Source organism: Coloeus monedula (genome assembly GCF_965178545.1).
Source record: "Coloeus monedula genome assembly, chromosome: 18".
In the NCBI taxonomy this organism is placed as follows: domain Eukaryota; kingdom Metazoa; phylum Chordata; class Aves; order Passeriformes; family Corvidae; genus Coloeus; species Coloeus monedula.
In genome coordinates this window covers 1243423-1260615 of record NC_138798.1, presented here as the reverse complement: position 1 = coordinate 1260615, position 17193 = coordinate 1243423, and the positions used below count along the sequence as shown (strand labels likewise).

Below are 17193 nucleotides of genomic sequence, written 5' to 3'. Positions count from 1 at the left end.
AATAATTACGAGACCATCGTTCTGAAAAACTTGATTCACCACCGAATTATTTCTGTTTTAAACTCAGAACATTTGTAATACCAGTGGTTTTACAGCAGTGTGAAAACAGGCCAGGATTTCTAAATCTTGTGTCCATCCACATAAAGGAGGGACAAGTTCTGGTGAAACCTGCTCTAAATTCAGATCTGCCGTGTTTTCCTGGGCCTTCTACATTTTGTAGCTTCAGAGCAACACAAAGATTGTCAGGCTGAAGGATTGGGCTTGTTTCAAACCCAGTTCAACTGCACATGTCTAATCAAAGAAAACACATGTAACTCACACTTAAAAAAGAACAGCAGCTCTTATGCAAAGCCATTTTTCTTTGGCTTTAATTCGTAAGAAAAATATCCTTGTGCTTGTTCCTGCTCCTCTGGGGAACCCAATTTTCAATGTTCCACATCAAATTGTGTGGCTGTCAGCAGCTCTGCCGGCAGCCAGCCCCAGCCCTCATTACTCATTGCCCCTCTCACACAGAACTGGGGTGGCTGCTGCTTTCTGTTGTTCCAGGTGATTACAGCATTAGTCAGCCCCAACTGCAGCTCCAGAGACAAACCTGACATTTCCAGCCTCTTGTCTTCGGCAACAACATCATCAAGATCTCTTTCCATCTGCCTGTGGTAATGGTGGCAGAAAAGGAATTGGACTGAACAATGAGATCTGCCTGATGGTTTCACTGCTTGGGAATTTAAGTAGGCAAACGTGTGTGTGATGTTGCAATGAACAGAGTTTCTCTTCCAGTGCATGCTCCACACGTCAACAAAATGTCTAATTGTGCAGGGAAAGAGCTATTGCCTGTTATTTCAAATGTTAAGGACCCCAGGGTCATCATTAATTCTGGAAGGGAAAATCCAAAGAATATGGCATTTGTTGGATTCTGCAGATAGGGTGTGCTCGATTGCCAAGTGCTTGTATTATTCTCTCGTTTCACTCCCTGTATCATTCTCTCGTTTCACTCCCTGTACACAAACCCGAATGCCACTGCTGGTGCTCACAGAGCTGTCACCGTGTCAGCAGGGGCACAACAGGAGCCTGCCACAGCGAGGCCGGTGTTTGGTGAGCAGCAGCAGTAACAGGAAGCTGAAGACCAAGCCAAGCCCCTTGGGAAGGAACCCTGAAGATCAGCCCCACTGCAGCTGAGGACGTTCACTGCTCGAACAGACTCGTGGGCACACCAGAGCTGTCAAACCGCAGGGCAGTACCCAGTGCCTGGTCCCTTACCCGGGTACAGAGAGGTGCCAACGCCACAAGTCCTGAAAAAGTCTAAATAATTAACATCTACATATGGGAAAAATGTCTCGTAGCTTCAGATAGCTGGGATTCAATTAATTCCTGCAGCACCACAGATTCTTACACGTTAATGAAAGACTTTCTTTTGTTAGCTGTACAGGCTGAGTGCAGTTATCAGGATGTGAAACAGATTCTAATCTGACTCCCATACTGCACAAAAATTGATTAACAAGCTCTGGAATACAAACTCCTTCCAGGGGAAGTTGCCTGAGCACGGAGAACCAATCCATAAGGCAGGTTTCTGGATCCAGGCAAAGCTGGGAGCCCCAGAGTCAGTGAGAGAATCTGTTCCTCTGGGCTGACACAGCAATATTCCAGAATTACACTGATACAATAGTGCAGAAATCACCCAGGGAAAATCTATGTTTGAACTGCTGTCAGTAATGACCCTGGAACAGACAACTACTAAAATCTGCTAACAGCAGCAGTGGGGAAGGCATTGTCAGTACAGAAGTTTGAACTATTAAATAGAAACAACAGATAAACCCAAGGATTCAGAAAAAAGAAATGGAATGAAATGCAGTCACACACATCGAGAAGTTTAATCATGGGGACTGACAGAATTTCAGTAAGAGGTGTTCAGCCTGAAACAACAGAGCAGCAGAAAGATCTGGATATAACATTGAATCACAGGACAAATATTTGCCATTGTAGAGAACAAGCTCTGACCAACTAAACAAACCCCTGTAGAAAACAGAACCAAATCCTGGCATGCATCTTTTGAGATGGAGAACAAAACATTTCCAGGGCATAAACACTTGGACAACAATGGCAAGAGACATTATCTGGTATTCTGACATCATCTGGGATGTCTATTTTCAAGAAAGGTGACTCAAAATCAGGACTGGTGGGTGCTGAGACGTATTACTGGGAGAATGGCAAGCCTCTTTTATGGTGTGAAATTTTAAGTCCTTGACCTGTCTAATTTCAGGAAGCAAGAGGATATATTTCTGAAAAGAAAATGGTTGCTGGAAATAGCACAATGATCCAAGGGTTTCTCCCTTTCTTAGGAGTAGATCTCATCTGTGATTCACTAATCATTTTGATTTAAAAAGGCTCCTTTTCAGACCTGGGTAACGTTTTAATTAAATATTTGAAAACTTGCCGAATACTGTAATTGCAATTTAAAAGCTATGAATTAGGAAGGTAAAAGCTTTTATCTACTCTCTAGACATCTTTTTCTTTTTCATAAAGCTGTCAGTGGAAGTCTTTAGAAATATTCCCTCATTGAATTGGAGTAGGACAGAGGATTCTGGCTGATGTGATCCTGCACCCCTCAGCTGCCAGGCAGAACCCAGCCCAGTCCCAACCAAAAGCAGATTCCCACTGAAGTCGATTTGTTCCTCTACATCAGTCACAAGGGGGGAGATTCACCTTTCAGGAAAGCACTGACTTTATCCAAAAGCACCCTGACTGCCAGCTCAGATGGTGGATGGGGAGAGGAGGCTGGAACAGCCCCCAACAGCCCATTCCAGCAGCCCACTGAGAGTTCTGGTAGCTAAACCTGAGCTGCATACCCAGTCTCTACCAGAACATGAATAGCACTATTTAACAGTGAAATTTTCACATACTTGTATTTACAAGGGCATTCAGACTCTAGGTATTTCTAAAATCCATCAGTGACAGCCATTGCCATGACAGCTGATCCCTATAATTATTAGAAATACTTTTAATACCAAAAAAGTTTCCTTTATAATAAATAGCCTCTTTACAATTGATTTTATTTATTTATCTGGTCTACTTAAACAGCTTCTTATGCTGATGGCAAGTAGAACAGTTTACTTCCTGTCAACATATTCATTAAAGTTTTAAAAATAACATCAGGAACAGGATGAAACAATGAATTATCTAAAAGGAATAATGTTAAATTGGCGTTGAGGTTTTGGATAAAATTTATTTAATATGACTGCCAGAAATAGGACTTCTCAGAAGCCAAAATGTGTCTAATGGGTCTGAGGACAGGAGCATGTTCCTTGGCAAGAGGAGAATGGGTTTAGGGTCAGCCTTGCTTTGATAATTGCTAGGACATCCCAAACCAGAGCTTTTAACCACATACCTGTTACATGCTATGCATTATACCAGATCTCTAGATGACAAATAAAGACCTTTACTCTTCACAGCTGCCTTATGTACCTGACCTCATAAAACAAATGTTCCCCTGTGTTTCACACAGTCTCAGCTGGGGAGACATTGCAAAAATGCCTGCACTGCTGTAAAAGGTTATTTCACTCCACCACCATCCTTCCCTGGGGATTACTGACCTCCAGGAGATGAAGGATAAGGGGGATCCTTCTCCCTAACAGCTCACCCAAGTTTGTTCAAACCCCCTCCACGAGCAGGTTACAAACAGCTCAGGCTGCCCTGCGCCCAGGACCTTTCCTGTGCAGGACAGAGCTGAGCAGGGACAGCCACCCTCGCTGGGGCTCTGGGGACATCCAGAGCAGGGGGGACAATTCTGTGCCCCCACTGAAACCTGTGTGCTGCAAGTGGGGGCTGGGTGTTGGTCACTGGCCCTGGTAAAGCCTCTCACAAATCAGGAGTCTCTTCTCAGAGGTTTTTTCTACCTTTGATTTAAATCTCTCTCTCACCCCTCACTTGAGTGTCTTGGAGGACGATGTTGCAGTGCTTAAGGATGATAAATAATGGGCCAAAACCAGAGACAATGGGAGCTCAGCAGCTGAAACAAGCTGTAATTCACTGTTCACCATCCACCTGTGCCCGCTGAAGTACAGCTGGGAGGGATGGAAGGTTGTCTTTGGAGATCTTGCCTCTGCCAAGCAGACTGCAACCTCACCAAAGGGCCATTAATTAAGTCTCAAATCCCATCCAGTATACATAATATATTACATATAATACTCTAGTATTAACTTGCTGATTTGGAAATCTAGAAGATGTATATGGACAACAATTTATCAAAATCTGAAGGTCATGAACCTTCAACCTTTTCAAGAAATTTCTGAAGGGACACTGAGCATCCTGCATACACTTCTTCCTGAATTATAGGAGAAAGTAAAGTTAACTCACTACTCTAATAATGAATTTATCAACCCTGGGACCAACATCTTATCCTGTGTTGCCATTATTGCAGGGACACACACTATGGAACGCCAGTATGCCATAGGAATAAAAAAAGCATTGGAGAAAAGTGAGTACAGCAGTGTCCCAACAACTGCAGCAGCAGGTGGGCATTGCCACTGGGTCCTGATGCCAATGGGTACATTTCAGTGTTTCCATTGCAGTATTTTGTAACTCAGGAAATCAGGAACATCTAAACTGGCCAATCTTTTGCTTTACAATTTACAAATCCATGACAGAGAGCAGGAAAGACTATGGGATGCAAAGGTGGTGCAGAGGCGGCATGTGCGAGTCTCTTAAAAAACCAAAGCTCTGCCTAATGGGAAAGCATTCAAATTGTTCTTTGGAAAGATTAAGCTGTAATTGAAATATTCAAGAGCACTTCTGTTTGGTGCTTCTATACATGAAATTACATTTCTGCTAAGACCAGTAAAAAACTAACCCAAATTACCCTGTATCCAAAGCCAGAAAAATAACAACACATTATTTTCATTGTGCTTCTTTCTAAATGGAGGAGGAGAATTTTTTTTAAAATTTTATTTTAAGTTTGCAAGTTACAAGCCAGCTTTGCAAAGACCACAGGGAAAACTGAAGCATCAAACTAATCAAAGTTAGACACCTTGAAAGGTCTGCACCTGAATCATCATTTCCTCAGCACAAAGTGAACCATGACAAAGATCTGCAGGTTTGTAATACCCTGGAGTTTCTTCCCTGACACTCCAGGTAATGCAAAGAAGGTTAGAACTATTCCCAGTCTGTCAGGGATCCAGGGACTGCTGCCATTTATCTTTGCCTTCTCTCCTCCCCATTATCCCCACACCTGTTGCCTTGCAAAATGCCATCTCCTGATGACTTTATAGACTGCATGTGACCTTTGAGCACACAATTCTGTGCTGCTGGAAAATGGGCTTTTCTTCATCTTTAATGGAAATTAAGAGAGTGAGCTGATTTGTAGCAACTGCCAGCAGAATCCATTTTTGCCCTTATGAGCTATATTTTGCCACTATATCACCCGATAATAAAGCGATCACGGATCGTGGGCACACACGAGCAGAACTGTGGTTTTCTGCCACCACTGGAACCACTGGGGAAGGAACCTTTTATCTTTTCAATTATGTATGGAGAGAATAGAAACCCCAACATCTCAGATTACGTAAATCAGATCGTTCTACAGCCTTAACCCTCACCAGCCCAGAACTTGGGTGGCTGCACTCCAGGGCCCAGCTGAGGAAAGAGTTGGACTCGATGTCCCTCGTGGGTCCCCCCCGACCCAGAATATTCTGTGAATCTCTGAAAGCCTCTCCTCTTACCAACGCAGCAGCAGAGACCTCCCAGTGCTCAGCAGGAGGAAGCAGCCCATGGGAAGGGCCATGCAAAGGGGTGACAGGACTCTCATTTGAGAGACAGCCACAGGTACAGCTGTGAGACGCACCGTGGCAATGAAGGCATGAGCCACCACAAGAGAAAAACATGGTTTGGGCAAAACAAAGAATCACAACACCTGAGTAGTTCTGAAGTTGGTGAATATAAGCAACAAGAATAGCCAGTTCTGTGAGTCTGGAGGGGCAGAAAACACCTTCAGTATTCAGTAATAGCATAATTAACTTACTATCACCAGGCAAACATCCAGGTTACATTTCTTTAAATGCTCTGAGATTGATTTTTGTTTTTCTTTCGGCACTAAATAATAATGCGGCAGTCTTTTCTGACAGATCAGCTAAGGACAGAAATGAGGCCCAGCCAGACCATACACAAGTATGCTTCATCCCCAACAACGAAGAAATGTGAAAGGAACAAAGGAGGAAATGCACAAATTTCTGTTTGTACTGGAAATTTGGGTATCTAACAGGTTTTTTTAGATAAGAACAAGGCTAAAGGATCAGGCAATTTTCAAGCCCTGCAGTTTTCACCATTACGCAACCTGTTTGAATGCGTTTCTGGGGAACAGACACTTAGCTACGCCCTGCAGTTTGTGCTCCCCAGGTAATTAAAAATGACTCAGAATTCATGCCATTCCTTTCATTCCTTTTCTCACTCTCAAATGCATATGGAGTCAGAACTCAAAACCTGGACAAACTGTCATTCAGGAAGCCTAGACCAATGTAAGAGTACTCTTGATTCATGTCAGACATGTACCACAATGAACTGAGTGTCCAGGTACAGCTCTTGCTGCATCCAGAGGGAGTTCTGAGCAATGGAAATGCTGTGAACTCAGCTTCTGCCCCCAAAAAATCAGTGCATCAGTGAAACAGCAGGACTTGGCCTCCAATGGGAAGCTGTGCTCTCCCCTCAGAAGTCAGGGTCCGATTCTCAAGGTGTTTCCTTCTGCCCCTCCCTCCCCTTTCAGCTGATCATTTGCACCTGTCAGACACTGGAGCTGTAAAACAGAACTAAAACCCTGCTAAATGCCAAACAATTCCTTACCATAGCCAAAGGGAGAACTCCTACCAAGTCCTTCTGGCTTACGTAGATCTTGGAGATTCCCAGATCAGATGTGGTGTCTCCAGGATATTCCACCTGCCAGGTGATGAGCTGGGTCTCAGGTAGGTCAGTCAGGTCTTCAATTTCAAAGTCAATCTGCATGACTTCAGAGGAAGGACCATCCGCACTGCAGCAAAGAAAGGAAAAGAAATGTTCCATTCACATGACTGATAAGCCAGGAATATGATTGCTTTTATATTAATAAAACCTTGGATTAAGGCCCCTTCAAAGAGAGGATTTGGTGGCATGATGGATTCAATAATGAATTAATCATTTGCACTTGTCTTAAGATTTCAGGGTATTTCCCACCAATTCAAGTGGCTTAGTAACACTTTGTGACATGGATCATTGTGCACTGCTCCATTTCATGGGTGGAGGAACACAACCAGATCAAAGGCAAAACAGAGGCTAAAACCACAGCCCAAACTGACTCCCAGACTCTCCCTCTAATGAGCACGTTGCATTTCCTGCAATGAAAGCAGCACATGGACAAATCGAAAGGGAATCACTCCTTGAAACAGGAAAGCACTGCATCAAAAGTATTTTCTGTTTTTAAAAAGAGAGGCATGGAAGAAAGGTCAAAGCTCAGGATGGGGTCCATGAACAAGGGCAGCAGGAAGCAGACGACTGGAAAACTTGGAATTAATTTTTAGCTAATACTGCTACCTTGCTGTGAATGTCAGTGTGAAGCTCCTTTTGTCCTTTGCTAAACTAGGAATTACAGATAATGGAGCTTGTTGTGACAGAGTTACAAAACCAGGTTGTTTAGTATCAGCCAATCCTGCCAGGATCCTTCAGCGAGAAACACCAGAGAAGAGCGAAGCCTGACTGGATGTGACGCTGTGGCAGCACTGGGGGCACTGGGGGCACCTTCCCGCAGCCACGGTGGCTTTATGAGCTGTCCTTCCATGGGTTCCATGGCTCGTGTCAGAGGACACCCCACAGCAGAAATGTAAAGAGGGAAAATGGGAAAGGGAACTGATGCAATTCCTGCGAAGTTTGATATAAAACCACTACCTGCATGGAAGTGTAGTGAAGATTCCATTGTGTGTCTTGGCCAGGTGAGCTCCTTAGGCCAGTGGTATCGAGAGAGACAAGGAAATACTCGATTTCCTGTAAAGCTGTAGAGGAATGTGGAAGTTCTTAGCAGTGCACAAATCCCGGGGACACCAAGAATGACAGCTACTCCTGAGGCACTGAACACTGAACCACCTTCAGTGTTTGTGTGGAGGGGAAGGGAAAGAGCAGAATTCCTGTCTGTGGGACAATGCTCAAGGAGAGGAAGACTGGCACAGCACTGAAGTGTCACAAGCCATTTCTGCTGGAGAGCACAACTAGAAAAGGAGGGAACATTTCAGCAACTGATTAGAGAATCCCAAAATGCACCCAAACCGCAGCAGGTTTCCCAGCTGATGTGGAAAAAGAGCTAAAACTAAGGATATACTTTGATGAAGACCAGTTATGACAACAGCCCCAGTTTGGGACTCTTCCCTGGATACTCAGAGATTTCCATTGTGCTGGCTAAATCCAGAGCTTTATCCAATGCTACTTCTTGAAGAGGTTGATCTGATCATCTTTAAGGTTTGCATTTTAGTGAATGCACTGTGTTCTTTCTCTCCTGGATGGAATTTAAAGGGAGCCTCTCTGTTTCCAAAATGGAACACATTGTGTTCAATTTCTCATTTCCTCATGTCATGAAAAAAAGGAGCATGATTTCCAAACCAGCACTGAAAGCAGTCTTATTTCATGCTGACCTAGGTAGGATCAGAAGCTGCTTTCTGCAGCTGTAACTATTGAATCTCAGTTACCTTAATTGTGTGAGCAGGAATGGGCACTGCATTGCCTATAAATCCCTGGCAGTGAGCCTGGTCTGTACAGTGTGTTCTATCCCAGTTCCTGTGTTTAAAGAGCTAATTGAATCTTCATATAATGAACCTTGGGGCTGGGATTCTGCCTCTCTGCATTATTGCCTTGGTGTGTGATGCTCCCTGTGCCCGGCTCTGCAGGATTGGTGCTGTCACAGGATGTGCCCTGGAACAGCAGCGAGGGACAGGGGGCACTGAGGGTGCAGTGCCAGGCTTTGGAACCACCAAAACACTGTCAAAAAAAGGCAAACCTCTTAATCTTTTCCAGGTATGTTGGAGATGAGGGGAAAAGAAGTGATTAGGACAGAGTAAAACAAAGGAGGGAGCAAAAGGCAGTGGAAAACACAGGGAGGGAGAAGTGGAGCACATTCATGAACTACAGCTCCCACTGGCACAGCTACAGGAACCCAAAAGCACAGAAATATTTCTTTTAGTTTCTCCTTCAAAGCAGGTATTTTAATGAAGCATTTCTTGTAGCAAAACCCCACACCTTGCTACCAGCTACCAAATGCGATTTTGATAGAAATTATTTGACCTAGTTCCTCTTAAAAATACTAAACACCTCCAAAAGAGGAGATTACAAAGCACCACAAAAATCCGTAAGAATCTCATTACTGCCACTAAAGATGTGTTTAAAATGTGAAAGTATTGCATGACCTATGATCAGACCCAGGCTGTCAGCACCAGGTCAGGAACTGGGCTCAATTACTTTACTCATCACTAACTGTGTAAGCCCTCCCATGTGCAAGCCCCATGGATCTGTTTCCCAATCTACACCTTCCTAAGCTGCATTTGGCAACAGATTTTTCAGAACAGAAATAGGGCAAAAAAGTTACCTTTCAGAAAATACAGTTAAAAAACATAAATGGAGAAATGTGGACAAGTAATGTTCACCCATGGAGTTCAGTCACATAAAAATATTTGTGGCTTTTCTGTTAAAGTCAAGGCTGCTCATTACAAGGATGTTTCTGCTGGGTACTCAGGCACTGCTCCTCGAAATGATGCAGTGCCCAATCCTCCTCAAGGTGGACGTCCACTTTATGGTCACCACAAAGCAGCAGCTTGTTGGCAGCTTGTCTCTGCTAACACTAAACCCATTACTGCTGTCCAGGGTGCAGCAACACCGTTAGGTGAAATAGGGGAGGCGACGTGGTTAGGAAGTTTAGGATGGACAAACATAAAGGTTCACAACAGCAATTCAGGCTGAGTTGAAGAGTGGTCAAAGTAAAACGGTTCTTGGTGCCAATTTAAAGTCAAATCCCTCACCTGGGTGTTGCTGTTTATAGCTGAGAGTTAAACTGCAATGGAGCTCATTGCAGTTCTCCTCGTGAGCAGGGTCCTGCTGAGCTCTGTGTCATGCAGACACAGCTTTAAAGCATCTCAGCCCAAACTGAAGACAAGGATGATTTTAAAAAACCCCAAAACGTCACTGGAATGGAGTAGTCAGGTCTTTCCTTCTGCCAGCCAGGATGGCACAGACAGTTTTGTGCTGTATTTCTTGATCTGCCTTTTATTTCCTAACAAGAGATCAAGCAGCTCTTACAAATTAAGAACAATGGGAAACCCTGTCCTGTCTCTAGGGGAGTATTTCCTACCCCCCCAGGGCCATCCTGCACCTGCTGCTTCTGACACTTCCCTGACACAGGCAAAATATTTTATAAAAAAGTCTCTCTTCTGCCCTTTCAGCCTGGGAGTGCCTCTGGGAGGGGCTGTGCCCAAGCCCTTGGCCAAGTGCTGATGCCTCTGCCGTGACATCCCATTTCTTCAGGGACAGAACCAGCCACTCCTCCTCAGGGATGTCACGCCCTGCAAGCCACAGCTTTCAAGGAGAGACCTTGTAAATCCAGGAACAGCTCCTGGATGCTGGCAGTGCTGCTCAGATCAAGGATCCCACTGGTGACTTGCCCAGCTGTGCTATCAGCTTTGATCTCTGTATAATGCTCCAACATAACACTCGTTCTGAACCTCCTCCAGTGACCCCTGGAATGTTCTCACAATAAACTGTATAAAGTTTCACCACTGTCTGCAGAAGGCTGTAATGGACACGAGCAGCCTACAGCCATTAATATGCAAAATAGGACGTATCACAGGAAAGTTAATGAAAGAGCCTTCGGGAGGGAGAGAAAAGGTAATTTTATTCTCCTCTACCTCCACAAACGTGCCCAGCACATCTCCTGCAGGGCACCACAGGAGTCTGTGGCCTGAAATGCTGCATGGGCCAGGGCAAGAGGTGGAACAGCAGAGCTCAGAAAAGGAAGAAATGTGTCCAGGGACAACTGGGAAAACTTTCCAGCTTGAGAGAAGAGTGACAGCAGCACAGCTGGCCCAAGGAGGCCTGAAGGAGTTTGTGAAAACCATTACTCCCATTTCACATGAGAGAAAATTAAACTGAAAATTACTTTCCCATAAAAAGAGGGGATGAGATGATTTATGCACCACAAAGTGGAACAACGCTGCATTTCAGAAAGAAGGTAATTTTGGGGTAAAAGTAAGGCCACGTGCTGAGCTGTCACACAGACACAGCCATGGCCAGCTCCCAGCTGTGCTGCAGGAGGGCTCAGAGCCCTGCTGGCACTGCCCTGCCCCTGCCCAGGGCAGCACTGGCACCGAGTGTTCGACAGTCCTTCCCTGTGTGGGAGGAAACAGCATCAACCAACAGGAGATGTAGGATAAATGCATAAAAACCCAAAGCATTGGCATGTTGTAGCAAAGCTCTGTATTTTTTTAAACATTTCTTTTCTGACATAGATTCTGTTTAAAATGAAAAAAGACATCTTTTCCTATGGCATTTTCTCCAGAACGCCAACAATTTCACTAAAAGGATTTTACAAACCTTCTCTGCTCCTCTCTTCTGGAACTGTAAGCCATTACTCCTGATATTATCACTAAACAGTACTTGTTTCCTAAGCAAAAATGAGGAGGTGGAAAGGAAATCAAAGGATCACTGGAGAATCAGCCCTTCCTCCAGAATATTTGCTGTTTGGTACCTCCTTCCCTTCTCTCCCCAGTCCTCGAGCTCCCCTACAGCACATGGGCACTACACTTACGCTCCCCTAGAGCAGCAGATCCCCAGAAATGCCAGAAATCTTTAAATAAAGTGGATTTTATCCATTTTTTTGCAGTGCTCCTGGGAACATGCGGCCCAGCAACAAACTGTCTTCACACCTAAACAGATTTTGGGTAGGGGAAAAAAGGAGGAGGAAACTAGAAGATATTAAGAGAAAAGAAATCACTGAGTGAAAAATCTCCTGTACCAGAAGGAATATATTTATATATATCCATCTATATTTAAAGTAGTCAGGAGAGAATCCTGATAATCTTTTAGTTTATCTTCACCAAGAAAAGATTGTCTGTCTAGTCTTTGCTGAATTCTTAAAAAATACCCACGACTCTGGTCTCAGGAGAGAGAATACTTTCATTTGTGAGGGGTTTTTGTTTGTCTTAAGAAGCCTTTGCATCCGAGTCAAACTGTTGTGGCAGGAGGGACATTTGCATTCCTCTCCACACCTGCCAGGGAGGCAGAGATCACATCTCTGCGGAATAAACAGCTCCTTGCAATGCAATAAACTCCTTCTGCTTGGCATGTCTGACAGCACCCTCGGAATTATGTGCACGGGCTGTGCAAGGAAAGGATGTGGGACCCTGCAAGGAGCCCCCAGTGCTGCCACCCGAGGCACGGAGGGCTCAGACAGAGGCAGGAGCACTCTGGGTCCTGCGAGGCTGAGCCAGCTGCGCTTTTCCTCGGTGCTCATCGCCTCCCAACCAGCTGGGGCTTGGCTCAAAACCTTCCCCAGTCTGGGCAGGGGGGATTTAAACCCCCCTGTGAGTTAAACCCCCCTGTGAGAGGTGATTTAAACCCCCCTGTGAGAGGTGTGATGCTGCAAACGTCACCTGCACGTTTCAGCTCTTTTTCAGTGGTTTCTGGTGCGTTTGTTCTGTAACTGCAGCCATCAGAACACGCTGCCTTGAGGTCTGCAGGTCTGCTCTGAAACGCAGCACACGAACTCCTCTGCTGCCACGTGGAAAGATCTGGGATGTCTGGTACAACCTGGGAAGACAGGGCTGAGGAAAGGGTGCCACTGCGCCTGGGCACCCTTTGGAAGCTTCTCTAGTCACATCCTTCTACCACTCCCATGTACCACAAGCTAAAAGCCCTCACAATATTCTTACAGGCAAAGAGACGTTTTTTATTTTAATGAATCCGACTGACTTTTCCTTCTGGTTTCCGAGCTAGAGTGCAATCCACGAATATTTTTCAGCTTTTTTTGCAGGAAGTTTTTATACTGGATAACAACCGCAGATCTTCCGTGGACTATTTTATTCCTTAACCAGGAATTATGGTAAAAAAAATCAAATATTGCAAGAACTTCACTTTAAACCTGAGTTTAAACAAGCATAACAGTGTGATGGTGCCCGCCAGCAGCCGAGGGGTGGCTCAGCTCCAGAGTGTGAGCTCACCACATCCAGGTCTGTTCTCCCAGATCCAGCCAGTGGGTGGGAATCTGGCTGGCACAGTGAGCAGCATTCCCAGCCTTCCCTGGCAGTTAAAAATAACATGTCTGAGTTTACCCAAAAAGCTGGAATTTTATGAAACCAACCCCAACAATATGGTACAATACCTGCCCCGTGTGCTGCCAGCACGCTGCCAGATCATCCTCTACACATCACCCAACCCACACAAATAATAAAAACTAAAATATTTTAGACAAGAAAGTGAGACTTGGGACTCAGACCGTCCCAAGGTCAGAGAGGGCATTCTAAAACCCAGTATCTGTAGCACCTGGAGCACTATGCTACAGCAAAGATCATTATTCACCACTGATATATCAAGAGAAGGTGATACATACAACACTACATTAAAATTTCATTTTATTCATTGTCATCTTACTATTAAAAATTCAGGATAGGTAGGCTGAAAAGCCATTTTTCTTCGGGAATCACCATATGAAGTGAACCAACTAGCAAGAAAAATCACCAAGAAATGAGTCTGCTAATCATGTAATAAAGTTATTTTAAAAAATTGATCCATCTCTCTGGAGCTTGACATCAGTAGTGCTGGTTGAGAAATATTTGCTGAATTATTTATTTGACTTTTCTTTTTGCTATTGTCAAATAAATTATTCACTATACAATTTTCCAGCTGTTGATAGCACTTTTCCCAAATAACTCAATTCAAAAGTGACCAAAAATTAGCAAACCTCTTAACATAATATAAATTTAAAACATAATTACCCACCGAGTCAGCATTTCAGTTCAGAACCAGGATTCTGAGCATCTCCTGACGTGGTAAATGCAGGCATCATTCACCACATTGTGTCAGGGAAGGGTAAATCAACGCTGTCTTTATTCCATCCAGTCTAATAATCATTCAATAAATTACTCCCCACAGCAGCCAGTGAACACCAGGTACCTCTGGAGCAGCCCAGTCACAAGGCACGAGCAGAACAGCCCCAGTTCCTGTGCAGGAGGCAGAGCTGAAGGGCTACAGAAATGGTTTTACTGGCAGTCCAAAGAATAACTAAACCCTGCAAATACCCTGTCAATCTAGCTTTCTCTACCTGCTCTTTTTATTGTCCTCAGCACAAAAATAACAATAAATGTAAGGTAACTCCCTTATAAGTGTGACAAAACTGCAGGAGAGGAAAGCAGGCACACAGCCACGAGAGTTCATTATTAGTTGGTGAAGTTTCTACAGGACCCAGCCAGGGCTCAGACCACGCTGTGCAAGAAACCCACGGAATGTGCTGATGGTTGTCCTCACAAGGGGAGAAAGCAGCAAAATGATAACACAATTGTCATTTTATGGGTAGGAAAACCAGGTACAAAGGCTTCAATCCAGTAACAGGTCAGCACATGTGGAAGTGAGGTGTTTGCCCAGCACTGGCAGTGCTGTGGGAATTAACATCGTAAGCCCCAGACCTGAGCCTTTGGATCGGTAACACTCTTGAGCATTCCAAAAAAAAGCTTTAGATATTTCATTCACATTACAATTTGGCAGACTGTTAGCACTGTCACAGTCTCCTAGAAATGAAAGAAACCTCTTTCTGAATGGCAGGAGTTGCACAAACACAGCACTGATCTGAGGGAACGAGACCCAGGATTTTCATGCTAAAAAACTCCAGAGCCAGCGCTGCAAATATTTACTGTTGCATAATCCCAGCACACCAAATCATGAGATCAAGCACTGTGCTCAGCACACAACCCTGCAGCAAAATTCATTCCTCATCCTACAAGTATTTATCCACCTAAAAACCCCTCTTATAAACGACCAGCAAATTTACACTTGTGCATAAATGAAAGTGGGATTAGACTTGATGAATTCAGGCTGATGCCCATCTTGGGCATTTAACTTTGGAATTCAGAATGATTTTGAAATTATACCCCCTACTCTTTTTTTTTTTAATTTAATTGTGGTATTAAATCCAGAGTGGAAGACCCAATATCCCAGCATTTTGCTCCAGCCACGTCTCCACAGTGAGATCTGTAACGCTTTTTTTTTATGCCTTGCTTATTAGTGACCACATTGGTTCAACAAATGCAATTATATATAAAAGCTGCATTACATTCCATGAGACTCAAGCTCTCAATATATTTCAAAATCAGTGACTTACTTGGAGATACCTGCCAAGGCACATCCAATATATGAGATTAGTACCCTCAGCTACAGGAATTTCCTCTGCTGTGAACTATTCAGCAAGTATTTCTGCTGAACTCATATACCTTGCCAAACTGCAAAGTTCTTTTCAATTAAAATAAAAATGTTAAAGTTTTCTTTGCACAATTGTTCAGTGTTTGCCAAGTCTAGAATTAAAAAAGGAAACACCTTCCAGCTTTCTTAATATTAAAACAGAAGAAGCCTCCATAATCCTGTTTGTTTCTTATTTTTAAACAATAATATGAAAAATAAACTGAAGAGAGTTTATTTGCCTCCCTCCAAACCCAGCTTTTTGAAAGAGCTTTAGGCTGAAATATATTTTAAATCACAGAATTACAGGGCAATCTTGGTTAGGAGAGACCTTTGAAAGCCATTTGGTCTAACACCTTTCTCAAGGTAAATTATTTCTCGGTAAATTCTTCTGTCTGTAACCACCAGGATAAGATCCCTGCCCTGCTCCAGCTATGGTACATTTTTACTGGAGCAGATGTTTCCCCTCCATACACCTTGGGATAATCTGAGAGCCATGAGGAAATCATACAGACAGGATGATGGTACAGGTCTGCAGCTGAGTCCTAGGTCCTGTCAAATCAAATCACAGTTTTTGATGTCTGTGTGACATTAGAAACTGTGTGAGTTCAAAAGCTCACAGAACTCATGTTCTTATTTAGCATGAAGTGTTGCAGTCAATCATTTTGGGTTCCACTGCACCCACTGTTGGTGCACCTGAGTTTCCCCCTTTGAGGCTGCGAAGCACCTGAGCTCAGGACTGGTCAGACACAAAGGGATACATAAATGCTGGCAATCCCTGGATACTCTCTCAGGAGTGAAGAAAATAATAACAATAATAATAATAAAAATAGTGGCAGGTTATGATTGTGGCTGTCACGCTGCAGGGAATTCCCCAGTGGGAGGTGCCCTGAGACAGCAGAGTGCCCCAGGGCAGGAGCAGAGCAGGAATCAGCAGCAACCTGCTCTGCTTTGTGCCCTGAGAGCTCAAAGTCCAGCCTTTGAGACACACCAGAGACCCCAGGGAGAGCCAGGAGGCTCCAGTGCAGAGGGAACACAAACACAAACCAGCACGGGCAGAGAGCAGAGCCGCATCCTGTGCCAGGCTGGGCAGGAACGGATCGGGTCTGCAAGGGCAGCTCCCTGCCAGCACATCCACCACACTGTATCATCTCTGCATCAACTTAGCAAGCTCCATTTTAAAGGCACTTAGGGATTTTAAAGGCCTGTTCCCTGAAAGACTCTTCCAGAAGCTGATTATTCTAATGGCTGAAGCAGCCAGAGGAGCCACCCTGGCTGGAGCTGAAGTCTCCAAAGAGCCACTGCTCAGAGCGCCCAGACCCCATCCCACCCCAGACACGGCACGGGATAATGGCCAAGTGCACCTCCTCCTCCTCCTCCTCACAGCTCCTCCTTTTGCTCACAGCAAACCATTACCTAACTGCAGAACTTCTGGAAACATGTAATGGCTGATAATAGCTCCCTCATCCAGAATTATTCCTTCCAAGTTTCTGTGTCCTCAAACCACCTCCAGCCAAACTGCTGTAAACAAAACCATGACTGCAGATAAACTTAAATGGACTTTAAATATATTCACTGATCTAAGGAGGCAGGCAGAGGAATGGGGGGTTCTCACTTCCTTATCTCAATACACTCTGTCACAACGTGGCTGCAGTCGTTTGCCATGTCCAAAAGGAAATTACTCTTTCAGTAAAAATAATAACATGATCAGAATAATAACCAGGAAAGTGAAGGAGAGAGAGAAACAGACATGGCATGAGA

General features: G+C 44.3%; 1 protein-coding gene across 1 annotated transcript in view; it reads right to left on the bottom strand.

The window, feature by feature from the left end:
• Positions 1-17193, bottom strand: part of TMEM132D (transmembrane protein 132D) — a gene marked incomplete at both ends in the record, with an annotated part of 204564 nt that overhangs the window by 74324 nt on the left and 113047 nt on the right. Inside the window, one exon of the mRNA XM_082293258.1 lies at positions 6826-7009. Within this exon, the coding sequence (XP_082149384.1) occupies positions 6826-7009 (184 nt within the window). The remainder of the gene's footprint in view (positions 1-6825; positions 7010-17193) is intronic.